Here is a 23,861-nt window from a genome sequence, read left to right as displayed (position 1 = left end):
AAAGAAAAGAGGTCATTTCCTTTTGAAGGGAGCAAAGGAATCAATACAAATATTTACTAGGGAAACCTGGATCCTGAAGAGCTTAATAAAGTAAAATACACAAATCAATCCCAGTGGAGAATCAGAGTATGTACAGAGGTTTTTTGTGGTTTGGGTTTTTTTTTTAATAAATCTCCCAAACAGGAGATTTGTGTCATTTGACCACAGCATATTTAAAGCACACATATTGCTGGCTCTACACTTACACCAGCACAGTTGTTAAGTAACTCATTCTAACTAGTTTTAGATGTATCATTCTAAGAAAACAAAACACAAATGGAGAAATGAGTAAATATTTAGCTTGAAAAAGAGAAGTCACTACATGAACATGTGATACATTCAATTGAAGTCCTTCAAAATTCCTTTTTAACTGCCTTCTATACCTGTTTATTTTAAAACATTTCTTCCTAGAGTCACTGTGCTGTTGTTCTTCATTCTCTTGATAATAATCCAAGGATCACGGTAACTTCTAATTCCTTTCTTTCTCATTTTTGAGTGTACTCTAGTCCCTTCTGATACTGAATGGATTCATTATTTTGTGATCACAAGTAGGAAACTCTTCCCTAAGTTTGTGATGAAAATTCGCATCTTGTTAAGCCTCTTAAAAATTTACCGGAAGCCTGACTTTGTTTTTACATAACCATTGCTTCCTCCTCCTGCATGTTACTTTTGTACTGGCAACGTTGTTCTCTCTAAAAGGTTGTTTAAACCTTCTGTCTGTAGTCCCACCAGTTCAAGCTGTGAGCTTGTCACATACCACCAGTTACCAGGATCCCAGGCCAGTATTGCAAAAAAGGCTCCAGATGAGACAGGAAGCAGCAATACTGACTTGGGAGGTGGCATCCTTCCCTGCAAGACTGAGCTAGAACCTCTTTTAGTTTCTATCTGAACACATTTCAATGCAGATACAAAAAACAGCATTACTCATTTAGGTTGATATTCTTCCAATCAGTGATCTTTCATTCTTTGACAATTACATAGAGTTTGGCTGAACTCTGTTACGTCAAACTGACCACAAATGTAGGCCAGACTGATTATCCAACTGAAATCTGATAGCTGTGACCACACACTTTCTCCATGTGGTATGAGGGCAATTTTTGCTTCTGGATACCCATTTCTGTTCATCTGATTTGCAAAGTTGGGACGTTTTCTTACCTTTTCATGCCACGCACCCAGACACACAGTTCAATGGAAAACTGTAGTGCGCTTTCCTGGACATTGCAGGCTGGCTGTTGCTATTACAGCCATGTGGTAGTGTCCTCAAGTTCAACATCCCCAGTACTGTAACTCCCTAAGAGTTTCTCCACCTGTTCAAAATGGATCTGGTATTCACTTCCTTCCTCAGCTGTAGGTTAGAGCATGTCTTAATATTAAATACACCTCCCACACTGCATGACCCCTTTACTGAACAGGATCATACTGAATCCCATCTCAATATATAGCAACCCTCTGTATCTGACACCTCCTTGGGTGTCCCAGGTTCCACATTCTCACTTTTGCAAAGGTTATCTACACCAGTGCTACTAGAAATGCTTTCACATGAACTTATATAAGTGAGCAGTCATACCACAAGAAGAAGCACAAATCCTAGGAATTGCTACTCTACTTTTGGGGGGTAATAGTGTTTCAACAGCCATTTCCTTCCATCAGTTTTCTCCACTTGGAATCATGTGGCACAGAGTACTCTTTATAGGAACTTAAGGAGTTGCCATAGGAATAATTATTTTGCAGAAGATAAAGCATTATTAGTTCACAGCAGGATAAATATACACATTCTTTGAGTCTGAAAGTCCTCTTTTAGCATGGGGCTTTTCATTAACTTTAAAGCTTGTTTGCTACATAAAAAAAAAAAATCCCATCCAAGCACTTCTTTCCCAACTCCAGCAAAGCAGTCAAATCTTAAGACACGGGCTGAATATAAGTAGAGCTATTCATAAAACTACAACAGAATCCAGACCTATGTCAGTATGTAATTTTTCTGGTATCCAAAACCTACTATTTAACAGTTCTTCATATCTTGTAAGCACTTTAATTTTTTATTACTTTTATGAGAGTTTCTAAGAACAGAATAACCTTTTAGATGTTTTAGTCATCTAGTTTTCAAAATAAAGATAAAAATTATGTTTTTGCATGACACTCTTTATCAATACAAGAGAATGTTTGGTTTCCTATACTTCTGCTTTTCTACAGGAAAAATGTCCTGACTAAAAGCCTGACTTTCTCCAGCTTACCTTTAAAGACTCCAATTACAGTTTTTGCTATCCCACGTGATTTTTCCTGTAAATATCAAACTACAAGTGCCTGGACTGCCTGCAGAGATGGAACAGACCTGTGCATATGTGCACCTATATAAATTATTTTAGTTCACAAGCTCATAGAAGTCATGCGGAAAAGCAGATCAGAACGACATGCTATAAGTCAAATGTCATTATTTCTTCAAATAGAAATTTGTTTTCCCAGGCCACATGCCACGTGATTTTGTGGCTTCTCTTCCCCACAAACACCACCACCCCCCGCCCCACTGCATTAGTATGAGACACTATAAACAGACAATGCACATCAGGGTCCAATTTCTTCTCTTTTGCTCCTAGCTCAAATGCCACTGCAGATTTGCTGAGGGCCAGGTGGCAGGAATAGCAGAAACATAACAAAGATAGTGGTATGAATGTAGAATTAGGCTAAAGAGTATCTTATGCCTGGAAAAATACAGAGAAAAATATTGAAACTCACTCTCCTATCAAAAAGGAACATGCCTGCAATCTTCATCCAGCACAAAATGCATCAAACACAATGAAACTGAGCACATACTGTGCATTCTCAGAACTGCCTGGTAAGGAGAAGTTCATCAAGTAATGTAGCACATCCAGTATTTGCTGAAACGAGCTGTACTGGTCCCAACCTGAAGAAATTTGCCATCCTCTCCCGAAGAAAGAACTGCAGCATCAGGAACCCCACTCCACTCCAAAACCTGATTTCGTGAAGCTAGGTCAGTAATATCAATAATCAGGAATAACCTCCAAACTGCACAGCAAGAGAAGTACTTTGTATGAGATCCCTTTTTTCCTGTCCGCCCTCATGGAAATAAGCTTCCCTGACAAGAATAAGCTGAAGCAACTTTTAATCAAACAAAGAGCCTGTGTGCATCAACAGAATACTAGTGACACTTGCTGTCAATCAGAGGTGTGGAGAGGTCAATAGATAAAGCAAGTCATGTAAACACCCTGCAGGTCAGGCACTTTGTCCAACAAATGGTCTCAGCTTGTCAGCAAAGCTTGGGTACTCCTTGCACTAAACACTTACACCAGCTAGATGGAGGGTGGGGGAGTAACAAAAAAACTCCCACATATTCCTCTATTTCCCTCAGGAACAGTAGTATTTTCTTTGGGCTGGAGTTGGCAGAAAGTGCCTCTTCCATCTCTTTTTTTTTTTTCCTCCCCTGAAATCCTGCACTGGGTTTATCTTTGTGGCATTCTTGAATTTTTTTCCCTGATGCAGACTGAATGTTTCTAACAGTCACTCAGCTGAGATGCCTGGTTACTTTGCAACATTAGATTTTATATCACCTTTTACTAAGAGGTACGTGACCCTGTTTCAGAGAAGAACACAGGGCAGTAGATTTTTTATATTCAAGTGCCCCTAAGCCATTTACCTGCTCAGTTTATTTTACCTGTAGTTTTAATCCAGCATGCTTCCACACATCTACTTCAGAACTGGAAGACATCTAGATGCAGCCATGCAGCAATGCCTCAGTTAGTCAGTCCTACACAGACCCAGCACTTTTTAGCTTAGCACAGTCCCACATTGGTACAGCATTGCAGCTTCCAGAGCCCCAAACACACATTGCAGCACTTCTCCAGATGCACCCATACGTTCAAAGTTCAAGTGCAACTGCAGCACCGATTCATTCATCTTTGACTTTGTATACGTTTGATTATTAGGATTAAGCAGACTACTGAAAGGGGAGTCTCAAGTAGATTACAGAGGATTTAAAAAATACGTAATTAGCCCGCTCTCCCTTTGTGGAGAAAGGGGCAAAAGACTCAGACTCAAAGAACAAAAATTAAGCTACTCTTCTAAGTTGCCATTTAGAGGAGCACCTCTATCACAATACCAAATACTGGTTACAAAGGAGTCCAGGCAGACTCCATGTCCAAAGCAGGATGGCAGGAGCTTATACAGAATGTTGTTACAAACATGACCCTACCATCTCTACTAGCTCTAAACCTACCCTTTTCTAAGTAGGTCCTTGGTGCCCAAGGAGGGTCCTCCTCAGCATATGGATCACTGTACTCCACCACAGCGGCTTCCTCCTCCTCATAATCTTCTGGAGGTGGTGGTGGAGGTGGAGATTCATCAAACACTGGCTCGTCCACAGGTGGTGGCGGGGGAGGAGTGTCTGAAACTGAAAATAAGCAATAGTGTAACCATGCAAATGTCTCTAGAACCATGGTAGCAGGTTGAAGTAATACTCCCTATCCCAATTAGTTGCACTGGGACCAACAGTTAGAGCTTGTGAAAGTGCACTAGAGCCAATAAAATTCAGAGAAGGAAGGATCAGATTCCTCCAATAAAAATACTTCCTTTTCCCTCCCTTCACAATTTCAGACAAACTTGCAGAGGCAGTAGAGAAGGCAGAATTCTGGCTATATATAGGCAAATCTTTCATCCACTCAAAACAAAAGCCACATCCAGTAATAAATCATAGCACAAGGAAGCAGCAAACTTACTGTTTTCTTGAACTCTGGCCACAAATCCCATTAGTGGTAACTGTGGAGTTACCTGTAGGATGGAGGGGGGAGGAGGAGCAAGGGATGCTGCCACAGAAATTAAAAAGAGAGAGGCATTCAGTTAGAAACACAACAAAGCGGCAAACAGGAAAGTAGACATCATCACCGCTCAGACAGTGTAGCAGTCTGCCAAGAAGCTGAGATAAAAAGGCTGACATTCAAAGAAAAATGGCTCAGGTGGTTTAAGCATATTCCTAATCCTTACTTCAAGATTTCTCAATTTTTAAAATTTCCAACTCAGCTCTTTTTCATAAGATTAAGAACCCATGCTGAAGTATTTTTCTGATCTATGAGATGCCCTTAAGTTGGAAGTTTATTACTACAGCAATATAGCACTTTGTGAAGAGACCTAACAAATGTATCAAGAGGATTCTCTCCCTATAATCCTCCACCTTTCAAATCAAATTGATATTTATAGAGGTGACTTCTTTAACAGCATCCATGAAGTCTTAGTAATGACAATTGATATAACTAGTTTTCTCCAAAATGTAGGTCAAAAAACCCCATCAAATGAGGCAGCTATTTTAGGCAAAACAGAAAAAGACGCCTTTGAGAACTGAGCATACTTGGAAGACAGGGACTTCTGACCTCATTGGTAGAAAAAAGCACACTGTGCTGCTGCTGAACAACAGGGCCTATTCCAGATGTGCTGTCTCATTTCCTTCCCACCTGATTTTGCAGACCACTGCACTGAACTCTGAACAACTCTTTTACTGGTACCAGAAGAGCTGTCTTTGTACAATACATGTGAATTCACATTTAAAGAAGATACAACATTTGCAGATGGCTGAGAGTAACACTGAACTGTGGTTTAAGCTAGGAATGAAAGTTTCAGTTATCTATTTAAGTTTAAAAAATAGTTAAGTAGTTTTATCTAATTTTAGTACCACTTTGCAAGAGTAATGCAGTAATATTCTTTAAGCAAGTTACAACATTATTTTTCAGAAAGCACACCTCAGGAAGAGCACAACTAAGTAATGTTCTTGTTAGTAGTGGCATACATTTAGTCATGTCCAAAAGAATGAGGGAAAAAGGTCTACATTTCATGTACCAGTACATTTAGTTAGCTTGCAGAAAAGAACTAAATAAATATCAGACTACTTCTAGAGCTGGTAAGAACATGGCCAGGTATGATGTAGTATTTTTCAAAATTAATTCACATCACCATAGCAAATGAAAAGAACTCTACAGCATTTAAAGCTCGTGTCAAAATTTTTTCTGTTTGCTTATTTCAGTAACTATTATCTGAAGTGCTTTGAATTTCTTCTGTCACTCACATTCCTTTCACAACCACACACCCCAAACAAAAAAAAAAACAACAGAGCAACCATCCTTTTTGTTGCAAAAATATCCTTGTACCTCCATATGAAGCAAGCTCCATTATCTCACCATTTAATTGATACTTCTTGAGAAAAACTGAAATACCTTTCTAATTACAGCTTCTTTGACTTGAATGACATGGCCTCTGAGAGTATTTATTCCTTCAAGTGTAACCACAGTAGCTGGAAAAAGATTTGGTCTTGCATTTTTTCAAAGCAGGAAAAGGGAACTTGAAGTCCTACTGAAATGCAGTAATATTCATGAATTCAGCATTCTTATGCAATTATGAAGTCCCTGCCTTTTTAACTATATAGGCTATAAAAATGTTCAGTTTCAAAATGTTTCCTCTGTTCAACATCATATGGATTCATACAATTCATGTCTCTCATAGGAGACTAGCTTCAGTTTCCTAGGTCCCTTCAGTGTACTTTGTTTGTGTGCTATATATATTTCTTTAAAAGAAATAACGAGGCTTTCCATGTAGAAAAATAAATCACTCAAGACAAGTACTCCAAGCAAATGCAAAAAAATCCCTTAATTTAGTTTGGATTGTGTAGTTTAATCAAAATGGTGATGCTAACACTAGCTGACATCATTTCTTGTTTATCTTAAACATCTGGTTTGTGCTTCAGTTTATGTACACTGCTGGGACTATTATATCATATTGTCTCCATATGATAATAATGACTCTAAGCTAGTTTTGACCTTTAGGAGCCAATACAATAAATACTTTATTAATAATGACTTTGTTTATAAAGTGCATCGCAAGAACTTCACTGTACCTCTGCTGTCTCAAAACATGAGATAAATACCAGCTTAAAAGTTCCCTCCCAGCTTCCTTCCATGTAGACCATTGGTAGATTAAGAGTTCATCGACACAGTTGCTGTAAATTAATTCAGAAAGGCTCAAGAGCACCTTCCATCAGATTGCTTCAGCCTGGTAAGAATTCAGCTATACAAATAGTGTGTAGTGCAGACCACCATCTCAATACTTGCCCAGTTTCTCCCACAGGGTTTTTAGCCTGTGCTAAGCTCTATACTGCTTAGATACTGGTATCTAAGGTTGCAAAGTTAAAACACTTGTTAGGTGGCATGGCTGGCAAGAGTGGCTTTGGGACAGACATATGCTGAGATCACTTAAGGTCTGCATGTCTTAGTATTTTATTTTCAGTTGTTAAAAAGGTCTCACCATGAAGTAGAGAAATTATATTATCTTAGAAGTGGCATTCAAAAGAACAGGGCAAGGCATGTATCTTTAATCCTCCTGTGAAGTGAATAAACAAAAATGACTATGCCAACATACTAAAAAATGGAAGTGGAAAAAACAGTACTGCTTTGTTGCCAGACAGCCTGCAAAGATGAACAAGCCATAGCTGGCACACCCCTCTGCCTGTTGTAAGGTCTCTTTTTCACCTCTTAAGTTTGTGTTTTCTCCCTCTCTTCAGGAATGCCAAGAAGACCTATCACGACTAACCCTGCTCCTTACAGACACAACAGTCCCTCTGTTCTTAGGGTCTTCCATCAATTATGCATGCTTGAGCATCCTCTCCTCTCAAGGTACAGGCCAAAAAAACCTTGCTTTAGTATAACTGCAAAGCTAATAAATTCTGTATTCTGCTAGGTACATTAAAAAAAGCCTCTTACTACAACCGCTTATTTATGTTGTATCAAGTATGCCAGTATAATTGAACTATTTTTTTTGTGATTTACAGCTCAAGTGACTAATCACCATAATCATTATCTTCTTTTGGGGAACACAGACTGAATTGTGGTTATGTAACTTATTTAAGGTCTATTTGGCATCTTCTGTGATTACCTATTAACAACGCAATGGTAGCTTGCAGAGAATTATCCCTTTGCTAAAGCAGAAATGCACAGCAGTTGTCAGAAACTCTCTGGATATACTGAAAATCCTCTTTACTGCAAAGGTAATCCTGAAAGGTTTCCTTTTTTGCTATTACCCTTTCCTTCTTGCCTGTTCCCTTTCAGCCTTCAATACACAAATAATGTGTTTAACAAATGCCACATATTTCAGGCAACTGGACTACAACTTAGTCATATAACCTCCTCCACCCCCCTGTCCCCAGCAGGACTATCCATTTCCTTCTGAAGTTAAGCACACACATCTCTTTGCAGGGTAGCTCACAAGCAGTAATATTTGAACCTGATCAAATCCCTTAAATGCAGATTGCAGCACTTGACCTAATTCCAAGTTCAGTGGTCAATTTAAAAAAAAAAAAAAACAAAAAACAAAAAAACAAACCAAAAACCACTACCAAAACCCACCACCGCAACAACCACAAACACAAACGCACTGTAGTGCTTGCGAGTCAACATTCAGTCTTGCTGGTAACAGGGCATTTCCTAACAAGGAACCTTCAGTATGTCCCCTGCATCTCTCTGTAGCTTTGTCAAAAAAGAAAGTCTCCCCTACTCTGGAATCAAAACCTTCACATCACATCAGAAGCACATGGAAAAGGACTCCTTAGATAAAAAGCTACTGTGTTCTGCCTGACACACAGGACACGCCACTCCTTGTTGATATCTCATCCTGCTTTCTAAGACAGGTTGCCCATTAAAATAACATCACCTGTGGACTTAGCAGATGACACAGCTCCCTTGCATCCCATACCAAATACCACTGGTGTCTCTAAAGTGTCTAATGCTTACCCTTGTATAACAATTGCAACTTCTTGAACTGTCCATTAATCAGAAGGAAAAAACATACAAGATAAAGACTGATTCATGAAGAATCAATGTTCTGGTGCAAAATCAAATACCCATCCCACAGCAAAGCAGATACATGACACATGGTGTAGCAAAGGACTAAAGCTTGTCTAATAGGGACTGTGAGATCAAAAGCAACTTATTTTGCAACAAAGCCAGTATTGTTTTAAGCTGTTTGCCATAAGGGAAGCTGAACACTCTGTACTTGGACTGCAGCTTTGGCATGGCTACCAGCAACATACTGGAAGTTACCTGAGACTAACTGCAAGATCTGCAATAGAGACAGAACATAAGATTTCAGAGATCTGAAGGCCACTACTGCATTGAATGCAACAGAGCAGGAAAACTTTCTTACCTGGATTCTGGTTATAAAATGGTCCTCCATTCATCTGGTTCTGAAGGCTTGTCTGTGATGTGATTGAAGGAGGACGCCGATATGGCAAAGATCCCCCTATTGTTGGGGGTGTATGTCGAGATGCAGGCCTGTTCATGCTGTAGAACTGAACTGGGTGACCTAGGTTAGAAAGAGAAATGTATTAGCAGAGAGAAGAACGATGCCTGCCTTTTTTATATCTGCATTCAATATTCAAAGGCTTGGAAAGGTTTCTGTTTTTTTAAGACAGTCTGCATCCTCGGAGCAGTCAGCCAGTTGAGCTGCCAGACTGGCAGGACACTGGATGTCTCAATAGCAGCACAAAAAACAACTCTCCTAACTGCCTGTACTCAGCACTGCTCACAAAAGCCAGTATGAAAATACAAAGGGGTCTAAGCTACAAAGTTTCAAAATGAGAGAAAATAATTCCCAGTTATCCATTTTATATAATGTATTATAATAACTTCTTGCAAATTTAGTTATTCATAAAACTGCAAAAAAACCCCACTTCACAGTCCAGCAATTAAACAATATACACGTACAAACTAACTATATGCCATTTCCAAGATACAAAGCTGTTACCTTCTACAACTGAAAAACACAATACTAACTATCTTAGTGCCATTCAGGAAATATGCAGAGAATCATCTGGGGAAAAAAGAATGTTAGAAACTGCTTGAAGGATGGAATAAATGAAATCACACTCAAAGACCCTCTTTCAGGGAGCTGTCAATTGAAACAACTCCTTAAAAATTTGCTCTCCATTTTAATCACTTCCTGTATCTAAGTAATCAATCCTGAATCTAAGCAAGCAATAAATGAAGCAAGACCATTAAGCTATCTTCTGTGCTCACATAAAGTGCTCTGGCTTATATACTGTATATAACAGTAAACAGGATTTATTATACCCATATGGGTTATTACCTTCCCTAACTATTCTGCCTCCACCATTTGTGCTAGAGGTAGATTTCAGAGTTTGCAAGAAAACAAGGGACGGTCACTGTGGTTGAGGAGACATGCATGCAGGGAAGTAAATAGGGAAACAGAACAAATGAATGCGCAATTTTTTAAAAACCTGCATTGTTCTCCACTATGTTTTGATTGCTTTGCAAAACTTCACACTAAGTCAATAAATAAAATGCAAGTTGCTTGCTCTGTTACTTGCTTCTAAGAGCAAATGCATGAACTACAGAGTCACATTCCTCCTGCTTTGTACAGATATGTACATCTCAAAAAATGCACTTTTTACAGGTGAGGAAGAAGAACAGTTAAGGAACAATCCACCTAGTATATAGGCTTTTTCACATTTTTCCTAATGCATCTTTCCAATGTGTCTGTCTCCCTGTTACTTAATGCACTGGTAGAAATTGGTGGTGATTGGAGAGAAGGGAGGAGAGAAGAAACGGATAAGAGATCCTTAAGGACCAAAACCTACAACCTCATAAACGGTAAACTATCCAGTCTCTTCAAGTACTTTATTTCAGAGAAGCCATGCAAGGAACCTCACTAATAGCACAGGAAACAAAAGATCTTAAAAATAGTAAGTAACCTGAAATTTCTCTTATGCAATTGTGAATGTGATTTTATACCCATTAAAATACTAATCTCTGCTTGATTTTGATTTGTCAAAAATACAGAAGCAATATGGCTTAAGAACTGGGATACTGACAGTGCATCAAAAATGGAAAACCGATTGAGGCCCCATATGACACAGCTCATCTTCTGAACATGAAAGTAGTTTATACATCAGGATCATCTTCTGATACCAAAATTCATCACAGTTTGAAAGCTTCTAGTCATAGTCATAGATTCTAGTGTAAGTATGCTCTAATTTTATGAGAGCCACAGTACCTTAAACTAAATATGATTTCAAGAATGTTTCTGACACCTGGTGAAATTCTTACTAAGACCAACACTAATAAACACACAAACCAATTCACGCCGTTGTGATCAGCCTCCACTATAATGAAAAGTAACAAAGCACACAGGTAGCCATACATGAATTTGGCTCTCTAAAGGAGATCTTTACAATGCAGGTGTAACTCCTCATCAAAAGCTGATACAGAACAGTGTTATGGTTAGTAAGCACTATATGCTGCAGCTTTAGCATATGAGAAAATGAAAAATGTAGGATGATTTCATAAGCATTAAAAAAAGCAAGTTGCAATATACACCATAAGTACCACCTATTAAAACAAAATGCTTTAGTACTATTCTGGGTAATAAAAAGTTGTATTTTACCTGACATTGAACACAAAAAAAAATGTCTTTTTTAATCAGTTCATTGAAAGGACACTAGTCATTTGAAAGCATTGAAGAGACCAGTCATATAAATTATACTTTGCTAGATGCACTTTTTATTTTACTCCATTACTGAAAGAGAATAATCAGACCTAGAACTATCAGTGCTGGTTCCCCCCAAATGTAATTATTCTAGGAGATTCTCAGTATGCAAACCACAGTAAAATGATACTGTAATAAATAATTACATAAATGTAAGAATAAGAAAGTGATAAAACTAAATGATTGTTGTTTATAAAACCAGCACACCTTGAATTGTCTACTATAACCATTACCTTATAGTTGGATATTAGCAGGTATTTTCTAGTTATATTAAAAAAAATTTAAAAAATCACTGCTTCTGAAGTAACTTTGAAAAGCCTTGGATCATGATGACATCTGGGTTCACCTGCCCACCAGCTGGAGCAGACACTCACCTGTAGAGGGTGTGGAAGAAACAGCAGGGGGAGTTGGAGAGGTGAAGCCATCAGCAAGGGGCTGAGCTCCTGCAGCAGCAGCAGCAGCATCTGGGGCAGCGGAGGAAGGGGCAGGAGCAGGAGGAGTGGGGGCAGGAGCAGAGGTAGCAGGAAGGGGAGAAGTGCCAGCCGAGCCAGCAGGGGCTAAGTGAAGAGAGGAGGAAGAGGTGGAGTTAATAAGGAGGTATGTTAGCAAGGATTAGAGAAAGCCTTTGACTATTCAGTGTTAGCTATTTATTAGATGCATAGTATTTTAGAATGCACGAGGAGATGAGAGAAAAATGGAGCTGTTAAAGAAAGGCTCATTCCTATGTACACAGCAAATGAGGGTCAAGCAAATCCACTTCTTTCCAGGTCTGAAGGGAACAACCCAGAACTTCTCACTGAAAGCCGTAACTTTTGAAAGATACGTTTGCACTTTGTTATGTACGCTTCGATCTGTAGCGCAGCTGCCCTTTGCTTTTATACGAATTAGAAAATAGAGAGAAGAGGAAAGCCAAAAATTTCCACTTCTTTGGTTCAGAAGCATCATGTATTTCAGATCACACTGCAAGCCAACTATACACTCTTCTTCACTGAAAGGGCTAAGCAAAGGAAAAAGAATACTAGTATCACTTCCTGTATCTGGAAAGACTGGGGCGATTACATTGAACAAGTGTCTTTGTGACAACTCAGTTAGGCTTGCATTAATGTACTGAAGATTTACCCTGTACCTGCCTCTCATTTCATCTAATTTTCTAAAAACATGCTTCTATGTATCTGCATGAACAGCCAATGAAAAAACATTTATTTGCTTAAAAGGACAACAGAGAAGTTCCCCCTAGCCCACTTAAAAAGGTGTTGTGTCCTACCTAGTCACATGCAGACAGCCAGGCAAAAAAGTCTGATAAACAAATTAATATATAAAAGAAGCATTAGAGCACATTGGACACTCCCAGAAAAGATACTACTTGATTCAAACTCATACTATCAATAGCAAGCAATTTTCAAGGCTTGCGTGTTTCTGGATAATGAACTTTGAGACTTCTCTTGGGGTTTAGGAGACTTGCAAATGCTAAAGGTTAATGCTGAATCAGAAAGAGGAACAGCAAGTTTCCATTCACCTGGATAGACACTGGGAGGAGACGGTGTGGGAACAGCAATAGGAACACCCACACTTCCACTTCCACTGTTCTCTCGGCTGCTGCTCCGACTACTTGGGTGGCTTCCTCCACTACTCCCACTGCTGCTGTAAGAAACCAAAATAACCCAGGGTATGAATATGCTGCTGTGCATGCTGAAACGTAAGGTCCCTCATGTATCACCTTACTAATTCAAAGGAACAACAGGGAACAAGAGAAACGAAACAATGATATAAACCTATATAAAGCTTAGTCTTCCTAAAACTCTTCACTTTGACTACAACACAACAGCTTTTTCAATTAGTCTTAGTGAACTTGCCCAAAAATGAAACACTTCTGGAACCTTGTTCCAAAGCATGTCATTCCAATATTGTTAAACCCCTACTGAACAAATACAGACCTTTTTCCTATAACTTACAAAACATGTAGACTGTTTAGACTCTGATTTATATGCTTTCAATATGAGACTACTGAAATCTGGAAATTGTAAGACAGTAAAGCAAAAGTCAGGTTTTCTTATATTTTAAGTCCACCTGTTTAGCCACCCTCAAGTACTTATGATGTTTAAAAAGTAAAGATTTCAAGGGAAGCATTTAGACCTGTCACATCACGAAACTCTTATTATCCTAGAGAAAAGGCTAGCCTTCTGCAGAACCTTTGGTAATACAGTTCAGCTTTATTCTGTGTTTGAAGTTATCAGTATCCTCAAAATACAATGCTCTTTTTCAGCTGCTCAATCTATAAACATCAAAGACTGTTCAAACAAAAATGTGAACTATAAGCATACTATGCGGTCCTTCAACATGTAAAAGGCAAGTTGCGTACAAAGTCTCCTCCCTGTTTTGTATGCATTTTGTAAAATAATATCACGATTTACCTACTTGAAAGACTTCAAAATTTAGTAACTCATTAAGTACTGTAACAAAGTGATAGCACTAAAATTAAGATGACTAGGGGATTAAGTGAACAATCTTAACACAATTCACAGTTTTGTGAATTCTGGTTTTATGAGAGCGCATTCTCGTCATGCCAAATGATGTTCCTAGTCCATATCATGAATTAGCAAGCTTCACTGTAGAGGTGCAGATGGATTTGATATTTATCATAGCATTTATTGTCCATATGCTTATACAATACTAACCACACTTTGTACAGGACTACACTGAATACCTGTATGTGCGATTCCTCTGATTCACAGAAGCTGTTCTAACAGGGCTCTGTTGTGAGGGAGCCATATTGCGTGTTGGGCTAGGCACGTAGTCATTTGGTACAACCGGAGGACGTACTGGCTCCAACGTACGATAGGGAGAGTGACGCCTACACAAGGACAAGCATATTTCACAAGCAAATTAAGATAATACAGACAAAACCAAAGATTTTTCATTCTTTAAAAGATAGCTACATACTAATCAGCAATGGGAACTAGAAAAAATGTTTTTCAATAAGTTTGAAGTATCTGCTTTGTAGGATGAGAAAAAACAATTAAGGATGTTCTTCATGTACTTCAATCTTCCTATTAATAAACTCTGCGTTGCACATCCCGTTGTTATTTTAAAGGTAATCCATATTCTGTTTTAAAATACAGCACTGCAGTCTGTATGTATATACATAATCACATAACCAACAAACAGCGTTCATCCCAGTTCTAACACATTTTCCTAAGGTCAAAGTCAAGTTCATAGACTTAACAGAAAAGTACTTTTATCACACAGAGCACAAATAATTAACGAACAGTGCCACATACTAGTTTTCCAGTTGTTCAGCACCACCTGTCAAAGCCACACAATTAACAACTTTTTACTCTAAAGCATGTAGTTAAGTGTTCTGCAATGACAAAAAGGGTCCTGTTGGGAAAGGATGATGATGCCCACCGTCTTCTCGCAGAAATGTGCTAACTGATATATAAGACATGACCAATATAAGAGGATGCAGATGTAATACCTCTTGACCTTTGTGAATGGTTAAAACAAACCCAAAAAACCCACAAACCAAAAAACCCCACACTACAGAGAAAGATCTTCCCTTTTTTCCCTTCTGTTCACCAAAGCTGTTTACACATTTGGTAACTACACTTACCCGATAGTTCCTTTTCCTGACATCGGTGGACTTGGTGGCTTCTGGGTGGGTGGTGTTGTACGAGGCAGCCCACCCATCTTCATATTCTGTGTGCTGACCTGCATGAAAAAGTGGGGAAAAAAAACAGCCTTCACTAAGCTCAGCTTCTAGGGGGAAAGACACTGAGATGCCTTTAGCAATTAACTCTAAGTAAGGGAAGGTTTAAACAAACAAAAAAATTGAGAGGCCATGCAATTTATATGCAATTTCCACTCTGCTAGAAGTCAAGAGTTGCGCTCAAAGGACTCTTTATTACATAGGGTTTTTAAAACTTGTATATACAAAAAGTGAATTTGCCTTTAGACTATCCCATAAACATTAAATCACTGACAATACAGACACTGTATCTAACTTGGTTAAACCTCCCAAGTCACCTTTTGAGATAAAGGCAGTTATTTCAGGTTGCACTACTGAATGGTAAATTTGCAAAAATATTTTTGAATACTCTTTAAAAATACTAAGGTTTATCTAATAGGCCACAATTTAATGTAATTCATCTAAATATGGAGAAGTCAAAGTAATCTCCAAATAGGATCCATTAATGTTTCAATGTTTTCACAGTACAGTATCAAAACTTTTAAAGATAATATTTATTGTAAATATTATTTATGTATATGTAAACATAGAGGGAAAACTATATGGAGAAAAATACAAAGATGTACTTTTTTCCACCACCAAATCTGTAGCAATTTAATCTCTAAGAACTGATAAATAAATGGACGAGGAGAAAAATATTTAGCTGTCATGTGACGTAACTGCAGTTGTCCCCTCCCTCACTTTCAGGTTAAAATACTAATTAAGTAACTTTTCTATAAAAGAATTTACTCTAACTTCCTTAAAAAACTCATCTGCATTCCTGACGGACTGATCAATCTAGGAATCATAAACCATTGTTACCAATGTAGGCATTTTGCTTATCTATATACTGCCAGCCAAGCGTAATTCCCTCAATGCATGCACTCTTACAGGAATCAGTACAGGTCTTCTTACAAGTCTCTGTTAAACAGCTTTGATTTATGAATGCTCAAACTATTGCTTAGACACAGAGATATTCAACAAACCTAAATAAGTATGCTTACATCCCTTTTTCTGTTGTTACTGTCATGCTCTATTTCACAGTATTTCTTATTTCCAAAATGTAAGTTTTGCCTACTACCCCCACCTCCCATATAAAAAAGGCACAGTGATCAAGGCATTAAGAGTATTTGCAAACGTCATTAAAGGCAAATTACTCCTTTAAAATTTGACTATAACAAGTCACTTAAAACCCTGGCAATGTTTAGATTTGTGAATTGATAAATATTGAGAACAGTGTAATATATTCAGTATTCTAATCCACTGTAACTTGATTCCTTGGCTCTAAATAATCCCAGTGCTATCACATTTTCAATCTGCTGGGAGGAAAAGAAAACCAAACGTTGGAAGGTGGTTTTTTTGTCAGACTCAAAAACAGATGTTTGGATTTAGTTGTGCAAGAGTACTTTGTAATGTCAATTTAAGACAAAATTCTTTTGCACAGCATTATGAAGTCCTTTAAGCCAACTCTAAGCAACAAGAAATCTAAAGTTAATTCAAGTGAGGGATGAGGTGAGCACTAAGCTACAACTACTTGAAGGGAAGAGGGAAAGTGTAAAATGAAGTATATTTTATTCTATACACGGAACATTAAGAAATAGCACAAATCTGATTTTTTTTTTAAAGTTGCAGCACCCCCTGTATTTCCTCTTTCATTAAAGACGTCTGTTTCACCCTCCTACCTATTTGAGTTGTCCAAAAAAGACACAAACAAACCCCCACCACCACCTTAATTATACACTCACTGCATTGTCACTTGCTGTATTTTCAAACAGCCCGCTAAGCCTAGTGGGGCAGGGGGCTCAGATGTCTTTAGATGACAGCAAACTTAGACCAATCTGTGTGTCCCTGAATACTCCATTTAGGTGTTTTAATTAGCTACACTATTGTTTCTGACCAGATGAGGTAACCACTAGCTATCACTTTACAGTTAATATAAAATTCCATAAAGAATCTTATTATTTGTATACAATCACTGCAGGAACAAAAATGAAGTTTTAGGCTTCTACTCAGCTACAGCTACATGAAAAGAAAGGACAGCAGAGGTGGAGGATGCAGTGACATTATGCAGTATACAGTAAGAAGTGGAAGTAATACTTGCCGGACTAATGCACAACTCCAGTGACTGTTAGTACTTCCATTAACACTGTGAATAAACATATCCTTGACATAGGATGGGAAGAAAGCTTTAAAAAATGTGGCCAAAGAAAAAGTGATCCTTTTTTAGCCAAGAAACTTTAGTCACGAAGAAGCCACCCTCAAGAAAGACTAAACTGAAAGATGGGGCAATGCACTGACAGTAAGCTTAGTTTCAGGCTCTTTGAAATTACTTTTCAACATTGAAATCAAAATGTTGAAAGAGCAAGTAATTAAAGTTTACAGGGCTGTCTTCAAATCTGACAGGATTGATGGCTTCAAGATAGCTACTGTAAGTTAAACAACCCTATCTGAGTAACTTCGCCTTTGACTTATGGCCAAAAAACTCACAGAAGAAAAATGAAGAATATAAAATTATTCCAGCAGTTCTGATCAAAATGGACAGATATGTGGAAATATCACGCAACACACTAAAAAAGTTTACAGACTGCCTTGAGGAAAGAAAAAAAGAAAAAAAAGAAAATTTAAAACTATACAAGTTGCAACTTCAGTTGAGATACAAATACTCTAACATTTCCAAGTGTACCCTTCAATGATAACTTCTACTAGGCAAAAAAAAAAGAAAGCCATTAATGCCCCCCTCTTGCAAAACTTTACTGTATTGCCTTTTCCATTTTGCACATATGGTTGTAAAGATAGTTTCCATACACAAATCCTCATCCACACACATCCCTGTTACAAACTTCTAAAATCCAAGGCAACCACCAGAACTCAAGGTCACATTTCCATTTGCTGTCAAGTTTCAAAAAATCCATTTGCTGGAGTAAGTTGGAATTTGCCAGAAGTTGTGCTGTTTCTGACGACATTTCCCCTAGCTCTGCACAGCTGGAACGAACCAGATGCAACTAGATTAATTAGAGGGTGAAAGCAGAGGAATTCATTTGTCTGTTGGTGGTTTGTTTGACTGCAGGCTGCAGGACCCCACAGATCCATGAATGGTCTGTAGTTAAAAGCTTGCAAATTCTTTTAGCAAACTGTGTGGCAAAACAGAGCCTGCAACCAGAAACACAAAGGAGTATCTCTGCCTTTGCTCACAACTGCCAAAACAGCTCACAACTGTGCTAAAAAAAGAAAAAATTAAGAGAGGCAATAATGGTTTGGGCACAAAGCTCAGGAAAAAAAAAACCAAAACAGCTGACTGTTCTAAAATCAGGAAGACTACCCTGTGAACCGACAAGTAGTGCACAGGGTCTATGCAGAATGCATGCAGGGATTTTTTCCATTCTCTTCTTGCCTCTTCCAACGGAAGCAAAAAAGTAGAAAATATTACCAACTGAAATTACAGGGAGGAGCACCAAATAATTCTAGGGAGATCTTGGATAAGCTTTTTTTTTTTTTTTACTGGATACCTTGCAGAAGCTTTTTATATGTGAACTAGCAAGCACCTGCACTACAGATGAAAATGTCTTCTACCAAAGCCGTAACTCTGTCAGCACTGGAGCTGGAATTTGAAGTTTTGCTGAGGAAGAAACTGCACAAACAACTTCAAATAAGCAGATCCTTGGTAAGTAACACATCCTGGAGGATAGTCTGAGATCCAGCTCCACAGCAACAACTGTAAAATGAACTGTAAAGAAATGGACCACTACAGACCATTCTATTTTAAAAGGGTACAATAGTATTTCATCCAATATTTTCTACATTGAGCTACGGGGTCAGTTTTAGAAAGGTAACATCTGATGATTTCAAGACATGACAGGGGATTGGACTAGAGCCCTTAGAAAATGATCATTTTAAGTTTAATTTTTTGAATGATTAAGACATATTTATCCAACTTCTATTTTTGGCAAAGAGTTTTCCATAGATCCCAGTGATGAAATCACCTTCTTATGGTCCTAGATATGACTGTGTTTCCTTCATAGTTACATTTTTATAAACATTGAACAGATTGAGCTTCTTTAGCACTCCACTGTACAAGAAATTTGTAGTGAAAGAAACTGGTTAAAACTGAGAAATCCTGCAGTTCATTCAATTCAATTCTTGGGAAAGTTTTCATGAGCAAAAAAATTCACTGAACAAGAAGTGCAGAAATACATAGTTGGTCAGATGTAAGAGCTGGTCATCAGACGTGCAAAAACTATTTGCACAAATGCACGGTGTATTTACATGGCTGTAAGTCACTTACCTGCAACAAAGATTTCAATCCACATTTTTACTCTTCTGAAGAACATCTCATTGTCAGTTCAATTACCAAAACAAAGTGATTTTTTTTTTCCAAAAATCCTAAATACTAGATATTCCACACAATCAAACCTCAGGAGGAGCCAAAATTGGACTCAGCCCAGAAATTTTTAAGTGGGGCTTTATGGTCACATCAGATTTTCTAGAACTTTCAGGATGTCAAAAGAATCATCTTTTCCCCAAAATCTAATAAGAAAAAGTGTCCCAACAGTAACGTTCCATGGATTATATTCAGAAGCTTCAAGCAGCTACCCAAACTTCTTGAGCAGTTTTATGCCTGACTCCAGCAAAAACAACCTAAGGCTGAATGAAAACTACCTTCCCACACTTTGCTTCATCTCATTAACGCTAGAGAGGATGAACAGATTTTTGGCCCATCATCTGCTACCTCAAAGTAAATTCCTTTTCAGGCTGTGCTTAGCCACTTGAATACTTATTCTGCATGTCTAACTAAACCATATGTTTGTCAGTTGATTAACCGGTTGATAGGGAAGTGAAATGTCTAAATTTCAACCCTGTCTTGGCAAATGACCACAAGTAGAAGCTTCAGCAAGTGAGTTTACTTGTTTTTACCACATCCACCTACGTAAAGTAATTGAAGAACCAAATCTGGTAAATATAAAAAGGCTTAAAAAAATGTCATTTTCAATTGATTTGCTGACAGGAGATGCTACAAATACTCCTCTGACTTGTAATCGGAATTTTCTTCAAAATCTGTTTAAAATGTAAATTTAAGCTACCCAGACACAAGCACAGTTACTCCTGCTACAGTCAGTCAGTTTAATATTGTAACTGTTAGCTAAGACTAAGGTTTCTTTGCAGCCATGAAAAATAAATGCAGGCTAAACACTTCATATCCAACTTCTCGTAAGTGAAGTAAAATTATTATTCACATGGAACTAGGGTTAGTAGCTGCCTTTTAGTTTTCTTCTTTCAGGCTGATGCACAGTGACTATAGTGAGACTTAAAGAGTGACTTAGGTCTACTGAGAGGTGCTGCGCTGCCTTTTTCTTCTTTTTTTTTAACCCACATGTTTTGGCAATGAGAAGTTGATTGATATATTGTGATTTCCCAAATCAAATTTCTGATCAGGTTTACTCTAGTAAAAATAAAGAAATATTTTAACTGGAGTTATAATAAAAAAGTGTTATTTTCATTCCAAACCTATAAATAGAAAAAAATAATTTTCTCTGAAAAGCTGAAGAGACTCTTATCACCACTGCAGATGATGCACAGATATGGCAGTTCACACATAATCTATAATTATACAATCGTAAATTATTTTTCTTAGGATGGTCTTTACTTGTTTGTAACTGCAACTGCAGAGAGCAACAAACAAAACTGAGTTTGCGAATTGTTTTTTTAAGTTCGCTGAGAAAACCATCATCCAATATGAACCGCACCCAGAATAAGGCATATTCAGCATTAGAAGTATCCATTTTGTGTGGATAGACAGAAAGAGCCAGGGAGGAGATATATTTTGCAATTCTCAAATAAAAAGCTTTTAAACACTACGTGACTTGAAATACTGTATCTCACACACTTATGTAAAAATAAATTTCAAATGACATGCAAGAAATCTCTCATTTCTTAAAGATTTCCCATTGTGATCAGATGCACAACATACACTTAAATATCTTACTAAAAGTACCATCTGGCCAATTCCATAGGGACATCATTGGGGTATCTACAGTAATACATGGTTTTACAGGCAATCTCTTCAGCAATGTGCAGGATTTTCTTTCAGCTTTTTCCAGTCATGGAAAATACTTAGTCATGAAAAATATTTCACATCAACTTGGAACTTTATTTAATTAATGTACCCATACTACATATTAGTATTCTATGTTCTAAAATACAGTTCCCACTTTAAAACTGTGGCGCTGCTACTGAAAAACTTTTGTTCCCTCTTTCCCCAAACCAGATGCGCTTCAGGAAGAGGATGATACCACAATACTCAATAAAGGCTATAACCTATCTATTAATTAATGTACTATGAACTCCAGCACAGTACCGTGTAACTTCATTTAACTGCTTGTCTAATTGTTTTAATGCTTTGTATTGCTACTTCTGCAGCCACTAAGGCTACTAGCATTTAAACCTCTTTAAGATGCTTGAGAATTTGACATACTTCAGAGTTCTTTGATGTAGTATTCATTTAATATTCAACTAAATAAATCACTTAGCTTGTTGTTTAAGAGTTATTAAATATTTTACATAACTACCAAATTTGTGAAAATTTCCATGTATGAGTGCCTCTCAGTATTTAAATAGTGCTAGCAGTTTCTGAAAAAATTAAGGATACTGCAACTTTAAAAAATAATATACAGATTTGAGTTTGTTACACACCTTTGGAGCCCATTATCTGAACAATCTCACACTGAAACATTAATCTAAATCAAATCATAACTTACACCGTATATAGGATAAAAAGAATATTACACAGGGGGAGGCTCATATTCAGCTGCTATCTATTCACTGTATCTTTTTGTCTACACAAGGTTAGCACAACATTCCTCCCTTGTAAATGATCTGGTAGATATGTTGAAGGCAGTCAGTATTTTGCCACAAAGCTTTTAAAATGAGCTGTGTTAGCTTCCTTACATAAATACATCAATTTATATCACAAAATGTTTATCTGCAATGAAATCATTCAACAGAAGGTCTGATATACAGGAGGGAGAGCGGGTGTTGTTTTAAACAATCAGTAACATTCATGTTAATCATCTCCCCGTGTGTAATAGTCTCAGAATAATAAGAATGGAAATCCAGCCCTGGGGTTTCTTACCTTAAATCTAAGCAACCACTTAATGCATAAATGGAGCAAATAAAAGAGGTAAGGAAAAAAAGCATTGAAAGGTTAGTTGGAACTTCAGGATATGAAGAGAAAGGAAAAAGAAAGAAAAAAGTTAAGCATTCAGCATTAACAAAATAATGTATCAGTAGATCATAGAAAGAGTGGTTAAAGCAGAATGTGTCATGAACAAAAGATTTTCAAGCTGAAACTTTTAATATACATTGACCACAAAGCCTTTATATTAACAACTTAAAATTAATGCTCAAATGCTTGTACACTGTTTATTCAAGTTCCTACAGTGCTAACAAAAAGTCAGCTTCTATCAGAATGGATCATGAGATCTAGATGGATTAACTTCAGAGATTAATTTATTTGAGCTGTCAAAAAATAGCCTTATCAATACCCTGAGCTCATTTAAATTGTTACATGCATTAGCATATTTACAACTAGCTGAAAAAGAAACCTCTAGAATATGAAAGCTAATATATGTTCTTTTCTAGACAATGCTGTTAGTTAACTCTTAACCTGGTGCCCTGAGATCTCTCTCTAACAAAGATCAAGAGCAAATCATTACATCTTGTAAGAAGTACAGCACTCTATATGTATACTGCACCACATATCAGTATTTTCTAAACTAAATTTTCTAAATATATTAAGACATGAACAAACCGCTAAATCTTATTTTAAAGCCTAAGTGCTAGCTTTTTGACATTAAGTCCTACATCTTAGTCGCACAATACCATGTACCTTCTTTCGCCATAATAATTTTTTCAAAAATACTAGTCTTTCTATTTGAATATCATTTGATCTGTTTTCAGTTCAGCTAATCTAAACATATCATTACATTTCATACACTTTTTGTAACACCAAACATTAAATATGGAGAATCTCAACAGTGGAGCAACCAGAGTGACTACTCTGTTTCAACCATTTAGAAGAGACCCTAATGTATTAAAAAAGAAACATAATCTGATTTACTAGAAAATCTCCTGTCTTTGAGTTTAAAGTTCCACAGATCTATTAACCAAAACAGTCTCTGCTGCATACAGTTACATTAGAGGGTCCATGAGCAGAGACCTTTTCTTCAGCAGCACTGCCTGATAATTACGGTGCCTTTAATACACACCACTTTGAATGGATCAAGCTTTTTTGTTGGTTTTTTTTCATCCTCTTGACTAAAGAACTCTTTGGAGGGAAGAACAGATTGGAAGACTTTGTAGCTCAGGAAACTCAATTTGAAAAAAATTGAAAGCAAATCTCTTTCAGACAAAAGGTTCTTCAGATTTTTGCAGCATTGTAGCTTCAGGGAGAGATGAGGAGAGACTACTGGAATGATATAGTGGCACTTAAATTCTCTCTCACCTATTAAGTAACTATATTGTAGAGCACCTTTTCCTGAAGGTGGCATTCACT

The 23,861-nt window shown here is 37.4% G+C and overlaps 1 protein-coding gene across 12 annotated transcripts in view; it reads right to left on the bottom strand.

The window, feature by feature from the left end:
- ABI2 (abl interactor 2) overlaps positions 1–23,861 on the bottom strand; it is a 72,522-nt gene that overhangs the window by 7,307 nt on the left and 41,354 nt on the right. For 2 of the 12 annotated variants that reach the window (XM_069781637.1, XM_069781641.1), the window contains 7 exons: positions 15,200–15,297; positions 14,294–14,440; positions 13,106–13,230; positions 11,964–12,146; positions 9,229–9,387; positions 4,767–4,853; positions 4,268–4,441 (listed from right to left, as the gene is read on the bottom strand). In XM_069781637.1, coding sequence (XP_069637738.1) covers positions 4,268–4,441; positions 4,767–4,853; positions 9,229–9,387; positions 11,964–12,146; positions 13,106–13,230; positions 14,294–14,440; positions 15,200–15,297 — 973 coding nt within the window. Of the gene's footprint in view, positions 1–4,267; positions 4,442–4,766; positions 4,854–9,228; positions 9,388–11,963; positions 12,147–13,105; positions 13,231–14,293; positions 14,441–15,199; positions 15,298–22,439; positions 22,458–23,861 lie in introns of all 12 variants that reach the window. The other 10 variants (XM_069781639.1, XM_069781647.1, XM_069781642.1 and 7 more) reach the window with 7 other exon arrangements.

The sequence above is a fragment of the Haliaeetus albicilla genome, chromosome 4, assembly GCF_947461875.1.
Source record: "Haliaeetus albicilla chromosome 4, bHalAlb1.1, whole genome shotgun sequence".
Taxonomy (NCBI): Eukaryota; Metazoa; Chordata; class Aves; order Accipitriformes; family Accipitridae; genus Haliaeetus; species Haliaeetus albicilla.
The sequence above is the reverse complement of the archived record's forward strand: the minus strand, read 5'-3'. Positions and strand labels throughout refer to the sequence as shown.